The sequence below is a fragment of the Tachypleus tridentatus genome, chromosome 8 (assembly GCF_004210375.1).
Source record: "Tachypleus tridentatus isolate NWPU-2018 chromosome 8, ASM421037v1, whole genome shotgun sequence".
Classification (NCBI taxonomy): Eukaryota; Metazoa; Arthropoda; class Merostomata; order Xiphosura; family Limulidae; genus Tachypleus; species Tachypleus tridentatus.
In genome coordinates, this window is record NC_134832.1 from 101,406,458 (window position 1) to 101,427,570 (window position 21,113).

The following is a 21,113-nucleotide window of genomic DNA, read 5'->3' on the forward strand; positions in this document are numbered from 1 at the left end:
TGGTTTTGTAAATCTTTATCCGAAACTATTAATGTGGCAGAGGAATATAATCATGCTAAACCGTTAGTTTAATCCTAACTTCAAATAAACTGACTAGTTTTCAGAATGGTTTCTGTAGACTGTTTCTGCCTTATGTTTGTTTGCGCAATTGCGGGCTTTATACTAAGTTCTTCAGGACTCAGCATAGGGTCTGAAATGTTGTCATCAACAAATGTAAAGCAGGAGAAGTTCACAAAACACTTTTCTCAGATGTCTATCACACTGCTTAAATCTACATTTATAGAATAACTAATCGTTTTAATTGTAACCAGTTAAATATTCCTGGTATTAAGATGTAATTCATCGCGAAGATAACGATGAAAAGACTACATTTAGGGCTCTGACCCTGTTTTTAACCATACAGTAATAGCTACATATATTCTAATGAAAACGTTATTTTCATGCTGCAACGTATATACATAAAGGAAGTTACCCGTGTGGAATTTTTATGTATATTGTGAGAGTTTCATAATATCAGTATCTATTCTAATCATCTTCTCTCCTCATACCTTTTTGTTTTCACAAAATTTTGACATTTTCTTGCTGACTATAAAATATAATTTTTAAACCTAATACCTTAAACCTTATTACTGAAAGTTGTAATTGATTTACCAATACTAAATATAAACAGAAATCACGTTTTTCTATGCATTATTGGATGATCCATGATGAAGGACCTAAAAATCTGAAATGAATTTGACATGTGAAATTTTGTATATCCAAGAATTGCTAAAACTAATTTCTGACTAGGAAGAAACTAGAATAGAATAATAACTTTTCATAGTGTCTCGTTTGTTTGTTGTTGTTTTTAAATTTCGCGCAAAGCCACTCGAGGGCTCTCTGCGCTAGCCGTCCCTAATTTAGCAGTGTAAGACTAGAGGGAAGGCAGTCAGTCACCACCACCCACCGCCAACTCTTGGGCTACTCTTTTACCAACGAATAGTGGGATTGACCGTCACATTATAACGCACCCATGGCTAAAAAGTGGCGAGCATGTTTGGTGCGACCGGGATTCGAACCCGCGCCTCTCGGATTACGAGTCGAACGCCTTAACACGCTTGGTCATGCCGGGCTTCATAGTGTCTCGAAAGAAGAGAAAAAGTGTCAAAACTTTCGTGTCGTTAATAATAGGATATAAAAAAAATTAATAAAACAACTTTGAAAAAATGCTTTCGCAGCGCGATTTTATCATATAATGTTTATTAGAAGAGGATTAATTTATATAATTATTTAACATGAAGGTAAATAGTTTGATAAAAACCATATTGCATTGAGTGTTTTGGTTTTAATATTAAAATAATAATAAAAAACTGACTTGGCTTGCTAAGCGCCAAAAACTTCATTAAATCAAATTTATGGCTTCTTAGATCCCCTAGCAACACTTCCTAATCATGAGCAGAAGACGTATCACTTTGTTTAGTCAGAAAGTGGTCTCTTCCCCCATAAGTAATTCAGGAGGGGTTCTTCTTGGTCTCAGTTATCTCCAAATGGTCAGGAAGCTCAAACCACAAGACGGGAAGATGGCACAAAAGTTGACAGCCGTCTGTGTCATGTTTCACCAATTACTGGGTTCGGAGGCAGCAGACGCTTCCCAGAATCACTACATAACAAATGATCCTGTCTATTAGATGAACACTCCAATTCTGATTCAAACCAGAACCGAAATTGAGCAGCAGGACAAACAGGGCTGATAGACCGCAAAGATCGAGTTTCTTCCTTCATCCTTCGCAGGATTTCAATATTATTGGCTATAGTAGGATGTGTTTTTATAAAGCTCAAGAACGAAGGAGACAACTTGTATAAAGCCTTAAGCTAAAATCAACTTCGTGCATCTTATGAACGACTTACATTTTGTAGTTGACCGATGCTGGGCATTTAATCTTAGAAAAATGCATTTGTTAGTTACAAGTCTGAGAGGTGTTTTTTTAACCATCACTAAACTGATAAGGTTAAAAGGATAAAACATTAAGCACAATTTCTATATGTGTGTAACTTGGTCATTATTGAATAATTGAACTCAGAATAGTCACGCCATTAATTTCAACTATTTTGACATATGTACAATATTTTTATTTTGGTAGTTATCGAACATGTCTTAGAATTACAACACCATCAACTACAGCTTCTACATGTTTGTTTTAACAGTTTTCAAACAAAGCTATCTGCAAAAAAAAGAAGGGAATTTAAACAATATATATTTATAGAAATTAACAATAAATATTTCAGTCTTAGAGTGTGGGAACAATGATAACTCTATATATAATTTTGCATTCCATATGTATATATATTACTATCGTTGCATACATACGTGCATATATATATATATGCTGGTATTACACGTTATTTAGCTGAGATTATTTAATAATAATTATATGTAGTTAAGAGCAAGTAAATAACCAGCATTATATGAAAAAATATACACTCTTTGAGTCTTTTGGACTACAGAAAATATTAAGCTTCTTCCCACAGTTAACAAAGTTTTCTTATATATTCGTTTTTCTTAAAGATCTACCTGGGTACATTTAGAGCTAGATACAACAAGCTATAAACCTGATGTCTACAGTCAATTTCAATTAACAGTTATGTTTACAGCGCCACGTGTAAGACCTACCAGAGTAAAAAGAAATCAAAGAATGTTTTCATTACACCCTGTCGCTTCAGTTTCCTTTTTTGACTGACAGTGAACATGTGAAAATACATTTAGTGAAGGCCGAAAAATGTTGCTTTTTTCGGGGTCTTGGAGGGGATTCGTTGACAGGGTTCGAGAAGGGGGTGTGTTCATTAATTGATCCTTATAGCCGAGCTAAACCAGAGAAAATCTAAAATGCACGTGCACGCATGTCAACAGGCAGCTGTAATTAATCATACAAATCTAATATGTGTAACGAGTTTCATCTATATCTCTATTACAAAATGAATTCTTGAAGTGAAAACAGTAAATGAAACAAAGAACTCTTCACCATGACAGTTACATCAGCAATGTGTTGATTTCCTGTAATTTTTATATTATTATCTTAAACCAATAAATTAAAGCTTATATTGACTTAAAATTATCATGTTTTGTATTTCAAGATGAAAATTTTCAATTTCTTTCAACTTTATAAACTTGTTCAGTTAAAATAAAACATTTTTATTCATACAGGAATAGAAAGTTTGTTTTTGAATTTCGTGCAAAGCTACACGAGAGCTATCTGCACAGGCCGTCTCTAATTTAGCAGCGTAAGACTAGAATGAAGACAGCTAGTCATCATCATCCACTGCTAACTCTTGAGCTAGTCTTTTACCATCGAGTAATGTGATTGACTGTCTCATTATAACACCTTCATGAAATAGTGAGAATGGAAAAAAATATTTTAAAGTAACAAAATTCGTATTATGGGAATAATATATTATTTTACAAGAAGTCATAAAAATATGTACTGGGATTATGGTAACGATATAGGGGTAATTTTGTATAAAAATCAAAATGCACAGAATATTAAGAACGTTAATTTGTTTACTTCAGGATTTTGTACAAAACTACACAGTACCCACCTTCAACAACCGCCCGTAATTTCGAACTGGTGTTCTAGAGAGAAGACACCTAATCAACAGTATCCACTGCCAACTTTATCCTAACAGAATAATGAAAGTTTCATCATTATTTTAAGGAGTACCTGCAAGCCCAAAGTGCATTGCGGAAACTTGACTCGAACCATGAATCTCTGGATTTGCAATCTAGTATCGTTACTCACTAGACCATTTCCAGTCCATTAACAATATAACTAACTATATTAAGATAGTATAAGATGAAAGATACAAGAAGATAATGTATTAAAATAATATAAGCCAAATAGTATACAATATAATTTAAAAATTAAGAAAACGAAAAAACAGGCAGAAACAGTCAGTCAAAATATAAACCTCTATCATAGAGATGATATGAAAACAAAAGAGAGAAATTATTTTATGAACTTATGAGCAAGCAGAATTACATTCTGTAACTAAACACACACTAGCAACCTGTCCCAGGGCCCTAAAAGACTTTTAATATTTCGTTATACCTTTCAAAATTGTGTTTTATAAACTACACATTAACAACATTTTGAGTGGTTTATCATATTAGTTTCTTGATGCCAAAAATTTTTCTTATGGCAACTTAAACTTACATTCATAACCCTAAACAGTGTTTTAATTTCATGTTGAAGATGAAACATCGGTCATTGTCATTTTCCAGAAATTCTAAGAAACCACACAAATGTGTTGAACATTTACAGTTTTGAACCGTATTTTTCTTAAGAATTAACTTTGATTGTTTATTATCACAAAGCTTTAACTCAAACGTTTCAATTTAGAACGACTTCCTGACTCAAAAGGTAAAACAACCTTACAAATTTACAATAATAAATTAAAACAAGACAATATTTGGTATATTTCTGATATACTTTAAGCGACAAGATTCTTTCGAACTAACAGCGTCTTCATCGTAGATTCATTCTGCATCAAAAGCCTTCCAATTTAAAGCTTCTTGGATACTTGGGATTATCTCGATCCTAACAACGCGATGCCATGTACTTGGTAATCCTATTTTCTGATTGGCGCATCTGTTGCTAATCGTACTTTCAATTGAGCGGAACAAGACTTTTACAACGGTTGTTATAGCCGTCAATCCTGAAAGCAAGTGCCACCAGTGGACGGGTTTCCAGTTATGGATAACACTCTCACCCTCCTTACTTTCTTAATACATGAAGCGTTTTGACTAATAAAATAAGATTACAACCTACCTCTGGTGAGATTATCTGGTGTGGAAAACCCTATGAATAATTTACTTGTAAAAATGTTTTATGATAGCCTTTATGACTAAAGTTACGTAGATTGTGTTTTGATATACATTGTTACGTTTGTATTGCAAAGAGTTTCTAGATTTTTGAACTTGTATTGTTGTTTTTAAATCATTCAACAGACTATGACTGAACTATCACTGACTGGTCAGAATAGAAATGTTTGTAGAATATATTTCATTTACTTAAACAAAATAGTCTAATTGTGTTAGAACTTCACAAGTTCCATAAAATAGTGATGCAATAGTTAATCTACAAGTCAATGGGTAAGATCAAGGATACCTTAGATTTCAAAGAAGTATAATAGAGAATACCTGTTTAGCAAAAGCTATGCTTTCTAACATTAAACGCTATTACTATGATTGGCTACTCAAAGATATCAGCAAACAAAACCTTTTAACTTTGACAATCGAAGAAAAAAACACTTTTCTCACAAGTAAAACTGTAACCGAAAACTGTCACTAATAAATCAAAGATATAATTAATTTGACATACTTGTGGTGCTCGATATATATCGGACGCTATCGAAATTCACCAATTATTTCAAAAGTCACGTTTGGATTTTAATATGGATTATCTTTATATCATGGGAAAAAAACATTATAAAAGTCGTCTATATTGCTAGTAACTGGTTATATCAGATATAAACAGAACGTAATAGCTTCAATGGTGCATAATTAGAGTAAAACTTACGAACAATGAATGACTGGAAATATGGGATATGGTTTATAAAGTCACACTATACCATTCAATCTCTAACCGGACCGAAGAAAATCACACCAGCTGCTAATATTTCTTGTATTTTGTTTAAATATACAGTACATGCTGCTGTAGGTGGTGTAATTATGTGAATAAGGTTCAATGGCAGAGCTTTAACTTTCTGAGAGAGAAGAGAAAACAACAGAATGCGCTCGAGTATTGTTTGTAGTTGTGTCTACAACACAATACTTGATTTCAATTCTCATGGGCAAGTGTTCTTTCAAAATTATATTGTAACACCTTGTTGCTTTCGTGTTACCCGAAAATGATTTGAAAAGCAAGATAAGAGACTTCAGTCAAATTTCTAAGCCAGAACAACTATTATAACTCAGTACGGTTGGTTTTTGTTTTTTTTCGGTGATCCGCAATGTTTCATTGGCCATTTTAATCACTTGTTGACATACGTGAAGCCACTGTAGACCTCACTACTTAGCAAACGGGCTACACTCAAACACGGCACATTCCTTTAGTATGGAGAGACTGTGCTACTCTATATTTTTGTGTGTGGGGGGTGAAAGGTAGTTCATCTCGTTATTAGGTGATGGTACTACTTGAATGGTGAGCAAGTGTGTATAATGAGTGTTTGGAAAATGTGTTACATCAAATGACATATTCCAATTTATGTTCTTTACTAAAGGGTTTCCTTGGACAATACGCATTAAACTGTTTCAATGTATCCTGCAGTTTTTACTGCTCTTTATATATATATTGTGTTCAATTAGTATTATAAAATAATATTAAGTACATTAAACATACAACTATTGTAAAAGCAAATAAAGTATTGTACTGTGCTAAGCGATAAAGGTATTTTACCTAATATTAGTATTCTATATTATAGAAAAACAAGAGCATAAGCAATTGATAGAAGATAAAGCAGTGGATTGTGGTGTTGTGAGGACACTAAAAATATCAGTTAGGACCAGTTGATTGATGTTTATGACGAATTACATAACCTTAGATTTAGCGTAGCTCCACTAGGATGCTAATTTTCTATAGTGTGTTTTGTAATGTATTCTATATTTATTTGATGTAATTAGGAAGCGTAATGGTTTGAAACGTTCATAGTTCTGTTATTTTCAATTAAAACTAAAACTTCTTACAGATTATTGTGGAGATTTAATAGCTTTTTTTCCTTCGTTTAATTATGAAGTAAATGTTTTCCATAAAATATGTTGCCAAAGTAGAAGCTTTTGAAAATATTTCATCGAGGTTTTTGGGTAAAACATTTCGGTAATCACATCTAACACTATGCTGAGGTCAAGTACAAATTAGATGGTTCACCAAATGTTTTCGACACACATGGGTGACATATATGAATATCGTGAAATAAAGTATTCCAAACAAATTTATTCTATCCGTGAAATTAATGAGTTATTTGAATATATAAAACATCGTAAAATGACATATATTAGATACTAAAAAATCATACATTAAAAAAATACCCAACAAAGAATGTCCTCATGATGTACATGGGATATCGTAGTTGTCTTATAATAAATGTTCGTACTTTAGAATAACCTCAATTTATTGTCTGAGAAAATAAATAAATAGAATCCAGTCTGTTTTTTATCCAACGGAGATGTAACAGTTGTACACACAATAACCAATACTGATCTTTTAAACATTGAAATATATAGTTCGATTGTTTACATCAAAACAAATAGACATATGTTTATTTCACGTTTTTCAAATTGCATGTGTTTCATTAAGGATACAGATAAATCACAGTTAAAATGCAGCATGGTGTAACGTTTTCTGATAAGCATAATCTACTTGCTCATGTGCTTTGTATCACTTACCAAAATGTCGTGCACATTTCTGTTATGCCAGACTATAAAAGTGATAAAATTTAGTGTAAAATCAAAACATTAAAGACAGAAATTATCATTCTAACATCTTTTGTGACTGAAATTATAACAGGAAAGTGTTTAATGTTGAAAACTGTATTTACTATTTTGCAACTTGTAAAAAAAACAAAAAAACGTAATAGATGTATTGCATGTTACTACATCCGTTGGCAATGTCCTTGTGAAGAAATTACACTATAACATGATATTTAAGTCGTGATAAACTTGTAACTCACAGGCCAACTTTCAGTATTTATAAAACACGATAGTTCATCTTGTAATATTCTGCATTTTAACATGAACTTCTACTTCAAACAAAATATCGTAAAATCTCGAGCTACGCAATTAAATGCAATAAGTGTTTTACAAGATGTCTACTGAACTGAAATAGATATCAGATGCTCTGATGTATTAAGAGCTATCTATGTTTTATTTAACTTATAAGAAGTGGCCTTCTTATATGGAAAGTTTTGCATTTCTTTAAAACTGTTGCGTATTCTTTTTGGTTTGTAAAAGGCCCTTCATTTAAAAAGAATCACGATAATATGTTTTTCACCTAGTGGAGAAAACAAAGCTCTCGAGATTCTCAACAATACCATGGTATTTCTGAACAATATTATGATTGTGTTATGGTATTCAATAATTAATTCTCTACTGATTGGTTTTGTTGACACTTTTCAACAATATATCTCTTACTATTATAAATACCTTAATGATTATGTCAACTTCTGATTTGATGTCAACTAAATGAATCAAGCATCTCTGAGCTAGAAGTAGTGATAGAGTTTTTGGATTAAATGAAAGAGTGGTTAACAGTATTCATCACACAGAGTTTGTCTTGTTTTGGAGTTTCTTCTTCTTCCACTGATATATCTTCATCTTATATATCTATTAATACAATTTTATAGATCCATTTTTCCATTATATCGCTTTAACGTTGGTGTCGAGATTGATAACTTTCTCAATGAAGCTCTAAATTTCGTCAAACGGAGTTTCTTAATTTTCGTCATTTTGCTTCAGAGAATCTTTGGGAAAATTTCGTCCCATCATTCTCATGTTTCTTTAAGTGTCGATCCAAGTTGGTCTGCTGCCCAAATTTACGATCACATAAAGAACAGTTGAACGGCTTCTCGTTGTGGTGGATGTTTCGGACATGACGTTGAAGGTTGGAGGAGATACTAAATGATCTTTGGCAATATTTACAAGTATATGGTTGTTCCCCTGTGTGGGTTCGAAGATGGCGAGTAAGATTTGTAGAGCGGGGGAACAGTTTACCACAAAATTTACAAAAGCAACGATCACTGGTTTTATGTAACTCTTGAGAAATTATTTTAACAGTTTGGTTGCCATCTTCATTGATTCGACATTTCCAAAGACCAAAAGAAGACATGCCTGGTTCAAAAAGGGATTTTTTAAAGTAAAATGGCGTTTCCAGTTTAGTTGTACGTGGATATTTGTATTTAATACTTTTAATATTCTCTGAAAACATCGGAGGTGCAAATCGTCGGAAGGCGATTGGAGATGAAAGTTGAGTAAACAGTGTTGTGGTATTTTTGCACTCATCAATACTAGTATGTTTCCGTTTCGGGTTTTTGTTTATTGCCGTTGTCATTTTTTCAGTGTTGCTTGGGATCAGTTTCAGTATCTTATTAATCAAAACATATTTTTCTTTATCATCATATGTCGAGTTTTTTATCTTAGAAACGCGCAGGTCAAGAGGCTCATCGAGATTCAGTTTTCAATTTGTTCAGGAGTTTCATTTGTTTCTTCTTTTTTTAGAGAAAAATTGATCCAAGAAAGATCACAAAAGCTATTCAGAAGTTTACAATTTTCAAAGGTTGATGGCGTCACTGCAGTCATATCATTTTTTTGCAATACTGTTTTGTCAATGTGATTTTTTGGATTTGAACCAACTAACATATCTGCACTGTACTTCTGGCGATATAAAGAGAGATTTACATTTTTGTCATCATTGATCTGTTCATCCTCAGGAAATGTTAGTTCGGTTACAGTAGTACCGGATACCACTTCTTCTGAGTTTATTGAGTATTCACACATTTTCTGATGTAAAAATTGTACGTTATTTTTGTTAGTGAAGTGATTTTTTTGAGTGGACAATGACGAAGAAAAGTTACCCCATCGAAGAAACGGGTATTTATACATCGAGGAAGGAGAGAGGTGAAACTTTTCACTAAGCAAAAACCTGTTTGTTTGACATTTTGAATTCAACGAATTGGAGGGTTTTATTAAATGTTGTATTTGACTAGAAGACACCTTGCTAAGCGAAGAAGAATATGTTGACGAACTATGGACGGACATCCATCCTCTAATGTCACAATAGCTTTTATGTTTGGATAATGATGTCACGGTTAAAGATGGTCGCGTTCCTTTGTGGCGCTTAATCTTCAAACGACAGTTAGCATGCATCCTTTTGTGTTGACACAAGTTGGAAAACTGGGTGTAAGTTTTGAAACAAACTTCGCAGCGAAACGGTTTGATATTGTTGTGAATGTGTTTGTTGTGTTTAAGACCACTAGTGGTTGCAAAAGTCTTTCCGCACTCAAGACAGGCATGAAAGTGAGATTCACATTCACGAGTGTGGCTTTGTAAATTACTGGGGTCGGTAAACAGTTTATTGCAACTTCAACACACGTATCGGTGAGAGTAGTCATGTGACACCTGGTGACGAATTAAGTTGTTTTTCCAGTTGAAAAGCTTTTGACATTGGTTGCATTTATGTAATTTGTCACTCTGTTCCAGGTTATCACGCCTCTAGGAATAAAGGTCGTCCCAACTAAAAAATAAATAACTTTGAATTAATTACACCATTATGTGTTTTGTAATATATTTTTTTAGTATCCCACTCCACCAGGTAAGCCAAAATTTAAAATATATGTGTGTACAATATGGCAACAAAGAAAACCTCGTATTAAAACTATTGTTTCTTAAAAACTGTTTAAACAAATAAAATCAAATTTCAATAGAATTGTATTAAAAATTGTAAATTTTATTTAGGAAAACCCGGAAAATGAAAGCGTTGTTTCACAAATTGTCATAGAAAGTGTTCAATATGTTTTTGGAAATTCATAAATTAACAAATTCAACTTATTCTCAAATTAAGTTACTAAAATAATGATCTAGTCGGTAAAATATACATTATTCCTTGCAATGTACTGCTTACAAGAACCCATTTTATTCAACTCTACAATCTCGTATCACTGAAAGATGGAGAAAAAACAGAAACAAATTATGTTAGTTTGTAAGAAATATAATTAGATAGATTCTTTCATACGACTTTGAAACAAATCTCATCCTGTCCATATTATTCTAAACAAAAAATGTGCTTTTGATGAAGTGTATCTCCTTCTTAGACAAGCAATTTTTAAGCTATCGTTTTAATATAAAAATTTATTCACATTCACTCTGTATACAAGTGTGTAAAAAAAAAGGAAGTTTTAAATTATCTATGTTAATTTAACAATATTTTATCCAATAATACCTTAGGAAATTGTAATTGAACCACTTAATAAATAGATTTATGTATTCATATAAGTTTTTTTTATAATGATAATGACTTGTAGCAGATCGTTACAACCTTCTTGTTAATACATAAAGACTCGCTAAGACCAAGAAACTTAGAAGAAATTAAGGCAACTAAAACATTTAAATCGTAAATTAACTAAAACAAATAATCACATTATCTTTATAACGTATTTGTCTGTCAGCACTTCATGTTGTAAGATATTAACTTAGAAACATAGCAAAGCCATGCTACAAGATTAGATCAAGTATCACCATTTAAATAAACAAAAGACACAGAATGATATTACTAATATCCATCTATGAACAAATAATACAGTAGGAGACTACCTCAAGATGTACAGAGCAATACACATTTCATACCAGCAAACACATTCACTTGTTAAGGGCGTTCGCTTATTTAAAAATAAATAATTTCACTTACCTTTTCTTCAAACACTTCGACTGGAAGTTGGTAGACAGCATCAGTCATCATCGACTTAACAAATAGACATAGTCCTAAAAGTTTCCTTTACCTAAGTTTCTTGGACCAGTACTGTGAAAACTTTTAATAACTAATACCATATCGGATATATCTCCTTATTCCATCCAAAAAAATTAAATACATTCTGCAGTTATTACTGGTTTTCAAAGCTAAAATGAAGCATGTTCTTACCAGCAGATGACTTCTTACAAAATTTCGGTTTTAATGAGAAATTCTTAAATCTTTCCTCAGAATATCATAAGTTGAAACATGTTCAGAAACTCGACAAGCACTTAACAAAAAAAGGTAAAACTGCAATACTTCGTCAAATAAAGATTTTAAAACCAAGTTAAAAATTATAAAGAAAAGACAGAAAAATTATTTCTCTTAATCTCAACTTTTTTAACCCCGAAAAAACTCTCTGTGTTTGTTACCATAGCAGCTCTTCCCTGAAAAAACCTAACACTTACGAAAATGTATTTCAATTATAAAACTGCACCACCATATGTCATCAACAGCACGAAAGTAACCAGGAAAAACATCCATAAAAACTTAACACGACTACATTTATCGTGATTATCCCAGCAGAAAAAGGAAATAAGACTGTTACAATAAATAAAAAATTACAGCTCTATTAAAACCTGCACATCATCATTCAGAAAGTCTCATGTAAGATCCTGAAAAAAAAAGATTGAAAGGACAAAGTTGGATGTACCACAACAAACGTAAACCTGAAAAATTCATCAGTGTCACCTTTAACGTACCAAGTCATGGCGGCTGATCGGATTATTTAAGGTACAGAAACCAGCTATTCCTCTCACACCAATTATAATTATTCGTACCATAGGCTTTTAATCTACAACCTACTATTCCAGTCCACAAAGCTGTATTTATTGATTGAAAACAGCTTTCTGAAAACATTATCCTGAAACGTCAAATCAACTTTCCCAATGATTCTCTTCTCTAAATCATCATCAGTGATTTATGTATGAAAAATATTGAAACCAGAACTTTATAGTTTTTCCCTTGAAAACAATACTGAGGTGTACATTGGTAATCTGGCCCCACAGTTTGTATATTCTTGATGCTTTTTATACTACACTTCAAATTCTGTGAAAGGAACACTCAGTTTATCCATGAAATCTGAAAAAATGTTACCTCTAGTTTCTGAAACTATTCTTCTCCACTAACGTGAGTATTACCTCACAATACATATTCTTTTATGAAAAACCAAAGCATTTTAGCGGATATTTACATTTCTCATCCACTCGCTCTCTCTCTGTTTAAAGTGATAATACCCAGGATTTCGGATCTGGAAATCGTATTGAACTCCGTGCAATATTACAAATATTCTCCGCACAGTGAACTATGGACTCATTATACAAGTAACAGTGAATCTCTCATCGTGGACAGTAGGTTGCTGTTGACTAGTTGCCTTACCTATGGTCATTAACACGGAATTAGGGACGGGACAGATAACATTAGTAGCTTTGCCATAAATACAAAACGAACGAATTAGTGACTCTGTTATAATAATTAATTTCAAAAGGGAAATAACCCCAATAACTAGTATTTCAAACCAATAGCTATCTTTATTTCATTTAAATTTTATGAGAAAATGGTTATATCGTATCAAACCCTCAAATTAACATGTTAACCACTGTCATCCTTCAACTTGTTCTACATTTTAACATTCAAGTTTGCTTCAAATACAAAAATTTACCAAAGTTAAAAATTAGACTTGTAGAGAAAAACAGGTGAATATTAACTGTAAGAAGGATTGTTCCTGCAGAGAAACTGGATTAACAGTATTTTAGACATAAAAAATATCAGAGTGTCACAGAATACTGTTTCTGTAATAATCATTTTTTTCTGGACATTAATACAACAATATTGTTAATTGGAATCAAAATTAAATTTCTGACTTCGCACAAAACTAGAAAGTGGAGTAACCAAAAGAAGCATTTTTCATCCACTGCGAACCGCGTTCAGGATATAAATTTCAATCACGTGTGATTTTCTGTTTATTTCAAAGAACACAAAAGACTAAAAAATATGTCCATTCGATCCAAGCATTAATTTGACAGTGATGACGTCATATGAGGTTTTTCTTTCTCATAACTGTTTTTAATGTAGCTTTATTCATAGCTTCAATGTTACATTTGCTGAAGGGAGTTCAACTCGCAACTTGCCAGTAGTGGAATCAAATGCCATTACTAAATACGCTCGCCCTTTTGGCCATACGGGCGTTATGATGTGACAGTCGGTCTCTCTTTTCATCGATAAAGGGAAGCCCAAGAGTTGCTGTTGAGATGGTTAGTGCAGATAGCACAAAGTTTCAAAATGTTCTTATACACTTTATGGGGTTTCTCACTCCTCAACCTTTTCTTATCTTATGACATCTAAATCGTCATATTTACCCTCAATGACTGTTTACCAGCGCTGCTTTCATAGTAGGCAGTACATAAGTGCTATATATCCCGCCTTTTTAAACGGCTTTCAGTTTTACTGGATTATTGTGACAGTCCATTTAAGGACTAATTTTCGTTTGTTCTAATAATCTGTTTTTCTCACTGTTCACTTTTAATGCCTCCCATTTCTTACTTGTTCTTAAATATCATTCGCGTCATTTTCGATGTCCAGACGCCATTGACGTTTCGTGTTTTGGTGAATCTAAGAAAAAGGTAAAACTCAACCTACTAGATATGGAATTAGGCCATTTATAGTTCTTCAATGTCTAAATACCAACATTTCACACTCCTGGTACTCACAAAGAAATCAACCTATCTGGTTCATATCATTGCTAACCTAAACTTCAGACGTAGCTCCTTTTCAAGTCAGTCTCCAATGTCCTTACTCCAACCCATGTCCTTCCCAATTCATAATACTGTTAATAAACTGACAAATCACGTCGTTGTTTTTCTTATAAAATTACTCTCTATGACGACGTTTGATAGACAAAATTCTACTCTTGACATTTAATCCTTCAAATTCTGCACCTAAATTACCATGGTTTGTTGCTTTACAATATTATGGCACGACGAAAGCAAACTCTTTCAAACTGTTGTTACAGTTGAAGGAATTTCTTCTCCTTTAGGTAATCACAAATCTCCATTGTCTGCATCCGCTTATCTCCTTACCCAACTTAGTCTTCTTACAAAATGAAGCTACGTATCGAGTGCCTAATTACAAAATCATCTTTAAACTGGTATAGTCAAGTAATTAATAGGTAACTGGTTTATATACATACGATTTAGAAATTGTTTTACTGATTACCCCATTTCTAATTTTACTGAGTTTAATATGTTTAATATTCACCTTCCAAATTATCCAGTTTTCTGGTTATTTGTCTTTACCTTTACCTTTCTATCATCCAAAATTATTTGTTTAAAAATGGGTTCTCAATATACATCCAGAATAATTATTTTAAGTTACATTAATTCTCAACATACTAACTTTCATTGTTTTACAGTTAGCTACAAGGGTATTATACTATATCCTTTTATGAAAAATAATCTTTAGAAGTCGCAACACAGTACGATCTTAGTGCACACCAAACTTTTTGAAGACTCAAGGAAAAGCAAGTACACTATATACAACATCTCATGTATAAATAATTCCTATTCAATGGAGGAACAAAAATATTCACTATTCAGAAGCACGATAAACATAAAAGTATTATAATACTACTTTCCTTCAAAAAGTGATATATGTTGCCTTAAATATTTCATGTATCATATTATTTGTTAGCAAACATGTCCAGTCATTCTAACAGAAAGAGAGAACTAAGTTAGTATCTCAAAATAACATTTGATATATCCTCAGAGTAATTCTAGCTTATGTGTGATTTATAAAGAGACAGAAAAAAAATCTACTCTCTTACCCAATATGTTCCATGAATCCAGTCTTACCTTTGCTTATGACAGAAACTGTTACATTTCCATTGAGCCTTCATTTCAGTGAACCGACTCTCTTTGCTTTGTAAGGTAGCTTTTTTTCCAGTCCGCATGGGCAGTAATTTAATGGGGTTGGATAAGCTTGACTTATCTGGCTATATGTATCATACGCAGCATAATGCGAAGAACCAGAAAAGTGTTTAACTGCTACTAAAGGAAAGAGCTGTCAAATATCTTAATTTGCAACAACTGCTTATATATAACTGAAAACCAGATTCACTGTAGAGATTAAGAAATCAAACTGTTGGAAACGTTTAATACCCTTTGTTATGTAAATCATAACGCTCGTTTACTGTTTCTTTTGTTCTATCTTTATCTTTAAAATGTTTTTGGACGACTTACGATTCTTTTCAGAAATGATTTTACCTTTCGTCAAATCTAATTCTCTTCGATCAGAAACAGTTTTTTCAGCTGTTGATTCTTCTAAACCTAACAAAAATTCCAGATAAATCTGTGGGAGTGAAATAAAACTTGCAGTATTATAAAAAGTTTAAAAACAACTGTGCCCCAGAAACTGTTTGTTCCAAAACTTAATAAAACCAAAATTAAAAGTAACGAATATTTTTTCTTGTTTTTAAAGTTCCTATCTAATGTTGTGTTATAGCCTACAAAATGCGCAATTATTCTCATGACTCATGGCATCTGTACGTTTTACTGTTTTCACGACAGCACAAATTTCAACGTTAAGCCTCCATTGTATGACGCCATATTAGTCCCCACTGACTGACTGACAGCACACAACTATACGGTGGTTGAATGGTTAAACCAGATGACCTCTCCAGCGGGCCTATGGGAAAAAATATGTAATTAAGCATAGGCCTAAAACCCCCGTTGTTATTGCCAAAATCTTCACATAAGACCAGATATCTTATTTTTCTGATATTGATGTCAATTTTAAAAAGCTCATCTTGATTCAAGAACTCATTTCAGTGTGTTTGTGTTTGTAAAGCTCAGTATACTTATGCATAATTTATTAATACTTAAGCTTGAATATGTTTACGAAGCTCAGTACATTCATTATTTATAACCTCATTTCGAATTTTATTCTTGTTTTTAACTTTTATAGATATATATATAATTCTGAGCACCACAGGTTTCATTTAATTTTTATTCTAAACGTCATTTTAGAGCATAAAAAACTCTAAACTTCTGTTTGGAATTTTGTTTGTATTCTAAACTTCTTCACAGAACAATAAATATGCTGTGCCTTAGTTACGGTCCCCAGGATTCACAACGCGAAAATCAGACACTCAGTACCTCTCGGAGGTAAAAGCGGATCGCCCCGTGCTGCTTTGTTATAAAACACACATACACATGTGCCTTTGTTACGAACATGAGTTTTGTTTTAAGTTTCGGTACAAAGCAGCAGAAGTTCTGAACTTCAGTTTCAAATAATGTATAGTTCAATAAAAACATTTTAATACTGAACAAATGTCAGACAATTAATTTCAAATTAATGTTTTAATTTTAACATGTTTAAAATAACGCCCGTGCAAGCTCTAAATATTTTTGTCTGTGAATAAGCTGTTACAAAGATTAATGTGCAGCTTAGCTTTCAAAATGTTCGATTTTTTCAAATAGTTATATAGTTTGCAGAATGTTTTAGTTCTTGTTGTTTATCAATTATAACTCATATTAAATGACCTGCACTATTTGGAGTGATAAAGGAAAGTTGGCACTCAGGTTCGACTCATCTATGTCATTTTCTCAGAGTCCCTATGCATTTCTCGTACATTGAACGGATACATCAACTTTAGTTTTCGAATTTCGTGCAAAGCTATTCGAGGACTTTTCACAAACACAATTCCTAATTTTGAAGTGATAGAGTAGAGGGAAGGAAGTTAGTTAACACCACCCACCGCCAACTCTTGAGATACCCTATTAATAAATAGTGGGATTGAGTGTCACATTATAACGCCACACGACTTAAAGGGCGAGCATGTTTGGTAACGGGGCTAGAAGAATTGCGAATTGGTGTCCTAACCATATTGCTGAACTAAATTTTCGATTCAGTAAAAACAAACAAACAGAAAACACGTGATACCATATGTCGTCATTGAGAAAAGGTTTTAATATTACCGCTACCTATATCAAAATATCTCAATTACTTATGAAAACTCAAAACTCACACTCAAAATATAATCTAAACTATTAGTAAGTTATTTTATAACTTTGCAATATTCCAGTTTATTCCACTTTTCGCCTTTTTAACGAGTAAACTAAACAATTAACTACTAGTTCTCGGCTCTCAGCAAATACATTTCCATCTTCAGGTGTTGTTGGCCACCGTTCCATCACCCAGCAATGAAAGAGAGGAATCCAGTAATTATTTCTAATATTCAATAATAGTTTGTATTTCAGGTCGCGACCCAATATCTGCTTAATCATCAAGTTACTCGTAAGTTTCTTTTCACACAAGTGTCGCAAAACTGTGTTTTTATATAGAGTCTTCAAATATCGCTCTTTGTGTGCGTGTGTCTAAATCATATATAAAGCATATCATGTTTTATTTATAGTCACAAATACTTATTTCGATAATTTTATATCTCCAAGTTTTCTTCATAAAAATAGCTTTTGCAAAGTTTTTACTGTTTCATTCACGCATGAGCATATCATTCTTTAATAAATATCTTTGACGTCTATCAAAATAAAGTGTAACTTTGAAAACAATTGAAATATAAAATTCCTTATCAGCAGTATACTCTTTTTTTGTGTGTTCAACTTTGTTATTTTCATCAGTAGTTTAATATTACTTTAAAATGTAGAAAGTGATACAATATAATATCACAGTAAACAAAAGATAATGCAATTTATACAGTACTCATACCACTGAAAACCATGTTAATCATTACATATATACATACAAAACCAAACGCAAATTTACCTTAGCGTCAAATGTCTAAACCAAACTCGCAAATGAAATGTACTTAATACTTTCTTAACAGTTACACAGCCTAGACAATAACTTGTTTGTTTAGAATTAAGCACAAAGCTACACAATGGGTCATTAGTGCTTTGCCCGTCACGGGGATCGAAACCCGGTTTTAAGCGGTGCGAGCCGCAGACGTACTGCTGTGCCGCTGGGAGGTCACATAGACAGTACTATCATTTTGTATGCTTTCGATTTTGTACATGTTTTCCCTTAATTTTTGCCCCCAAAAAACCAATAAACTTTATCACACAGGTTTTATTACTAAACACCTAAAATAGAATTATTGTGAAACCAGAGAAATTAATCGAATTTTTATAACTTGTTACTCTCTCCAGGTACCTGGAATTAGCAAGGGTAGCCCTTTATAGGTAATATTATTCACCGTTTTCCTATATTATACTGAATAACGTGCCATAAATATATCCTTAAAATCAAAACAACTTTGGTTTGATTTTTGTACGACGTTTTCTGCGGGTTTGAAAACAAAAATGAACAACACTATTCTCCCCACACATAAAAACGTACATGAAACATAAAACTCACTGTTGAAAGTCAAAATAGCTTCAAATTCAAATGTAAATAGTGCAGATCCTCCGCAAGGTTTCAATATAAAAATATGCAGAGAAACGAAGAAACAAATATATTGGAAAACACATAAACCTATTTTACTCCAGTTAATTCACCAAAGCCAAGTATATTAAAGGGACTTGTATATTTAGCCTATACAATATGTACCAAGAACATCACTGATGAATTACACGTTGATTCCAATATTTCAGTGGCCCGGCATGGCCAAGCGAATGTATGCGTGCGACTCGTAATCTGAGGGTCGCGGGTTCGCATCCCGGTCGCGCCAAACATGCTCGCCCTTTCAGCCGATGGGGCATTATAATGTGACGGTCAATCCCACTATTCGTTGGTAAAAGAGTAGCCCAAGAGTTGGCGGTGGGTGGTGATGACTAGCTGCCTTCCCTCTAGTCTTACACTGCTAAATTAGGGACGGCTAGCACAGATAGCCCTCGAGTAGCTTTGTGCGAAATTCCAAAAACAAACAAACAAACCAATATTTCAATATGACTATCCAGTTTCTCCTCCAAAGTACTTATACAAATCGTAACTATATTAAAGGAAAATAATATTTACAGACAAACAGAATTAAAAAGTACATCAGAACTCATCGAACTTAATTACAAACATCATTTCCTTTGTGGGAGACTAATTGTGTTTGTAAACCTGGAAAGGGTTGACATGAAAGTGTGACCTCAATATAATACTTAGAATTATGTTCATTCCAAATATAAAAAAATCAAACACATGCCAAAAAAAGCTACACAACGAGCTCAACTCTCCAGGAAACATTTACAACACAACTGCCCATCCTTTTACACAGGTTAAACAGGACGCAAATTAGACACACAAATAAAAACGCTAAAAGCCTACTTCTCAAGTACACGAACACTTGAGCGGAAGTTATCATAAATTATCTGTCAAAAATGTCACTGTACTAAAATACGAACCAAACATTAGCAGAAAGAGTATTCGAGAAACCTTACTAATTTAGCATGTCGAGCCTAATATTACAAACACTTAATCACACTTTAATTACTGTATCATCAGGTTATTTTCAATCTAATGAAACTCTTGACACACAAACACACAGACAAGAAACAAAAAACATCAATAGCATCACCTTCAGACGTGATTGAACAACCAATTACACGTTGGTAGACCGGTATTTAACATACAAAAAATAATTTATATTACGTTTCGAGATAAGCTTTGTGTACTCAACAATGATCGAAACGTCGTACAATTTCAGAGGAAAATCTCCTGAAAGATTTGAAACTCAACAACTAAACGACAAATTGAAGGTAATACGTTATAGTTATTACATTTTTATTATCTGCAGAATCATGAATTATTTGAGTTCAGGGTCACCTGATTCATATTAATCCCTCGTGAAACGCATCAGTGATAAATATTACGTGTATAATGAGTAAGTCCATTAGTACACCATGCATATATATCTTTCACTGACGTGTATTTCATGCACAAAGAATATAACCCTTAGCGCCATGTACTGCGTGTATAAACAATTAATATAAATATATCCCTTAGCGACAAGTATTACATGTACGCTTTCAAACCTCTCCATCAGAACTGACTTGACTTTACAAAGATAAGCGATACTTAAACGTGTAATAATATGACCTGTTAAATAAAATCCAGTCTTTTATCTATCTATATCTCTTTGTATGCGGTGGTTCGTTTCAAGTACATGTGAATCAACTTTTATAGAATCTTGTTTTCACAAATAATTTTCTTGGTTTACTTTCTAATGCACAGACACGTGCACATCGTAACTTTGTCGGTACATCCTTTCCTAGTAAGTACACATCAGCCTCACGTGGTCTCGTGAAACGACGCCCTTCCTGCTTTATGTCGATAATACTACGCCTTCTTCTCATTCCATTTGCCTCAGTTGTATCGTTCGTCTATCTGATTATTTTAAAACTGATTTAAATTTGATATCTCTCTCCTTTCTTCATAAGTACACCTAAGGGGTGATTACATTTTTGCTTTGTTTTTATGCAGTAACACGATCTATCTTATACTTTGGACAGAGCAGATGTTACGATTAAATTTTGATAGTTTCTACCGGATTTACGGAGTTTATGACGTCAAGATTATTGCCTTCAGGCTGTTGTCACGCAGAACGCAAACGTGGCATTAAAACATATAACCTTCTATGACCTT

At 32.9% G+C, this 21,113-nt stretch overlaps 1 protein-coding gene across 2 annotated transcripts in view; it reads right to left on the reverse strand.

Annotated features, from left to right (window-relative positions):
* Positions 1 to 1,965: 1,965 nt before the first annotated feature.
* Positions 1,966 to 21,113, reverse strand: part of LOC143223074 (uncharacterized) — a 65,109-nt gene continuing 45,961 nt past the window's right edge. Inside the window, exons 1-2 of one of the 2 annotated variants that reach the window (XM_076450498.1) lie at positions 15,380 to 16,321; positions 1,966 to 10,259 (exon numbers count right to left, since the gene is read on the reverse strand). In XM_076450498.1, coding sequence (XP_076306613.1) covers positions 8,472 to 9,077 — 606 coding nt within the window. In that variant the 5' untranslated portion in view covers positions 9,078 to 10,259; positions 15,380 to 16,321 and the 3' untranslated portion in view covers positions 1,966 to 8,471. Of the gene's footprint in view, positions 10,260 to 15,379; positions 16,322 to 21,113 lie in introns of those variants that run through there. The other variant, XM_076450499.1, reaches the window with a different exon arrangement.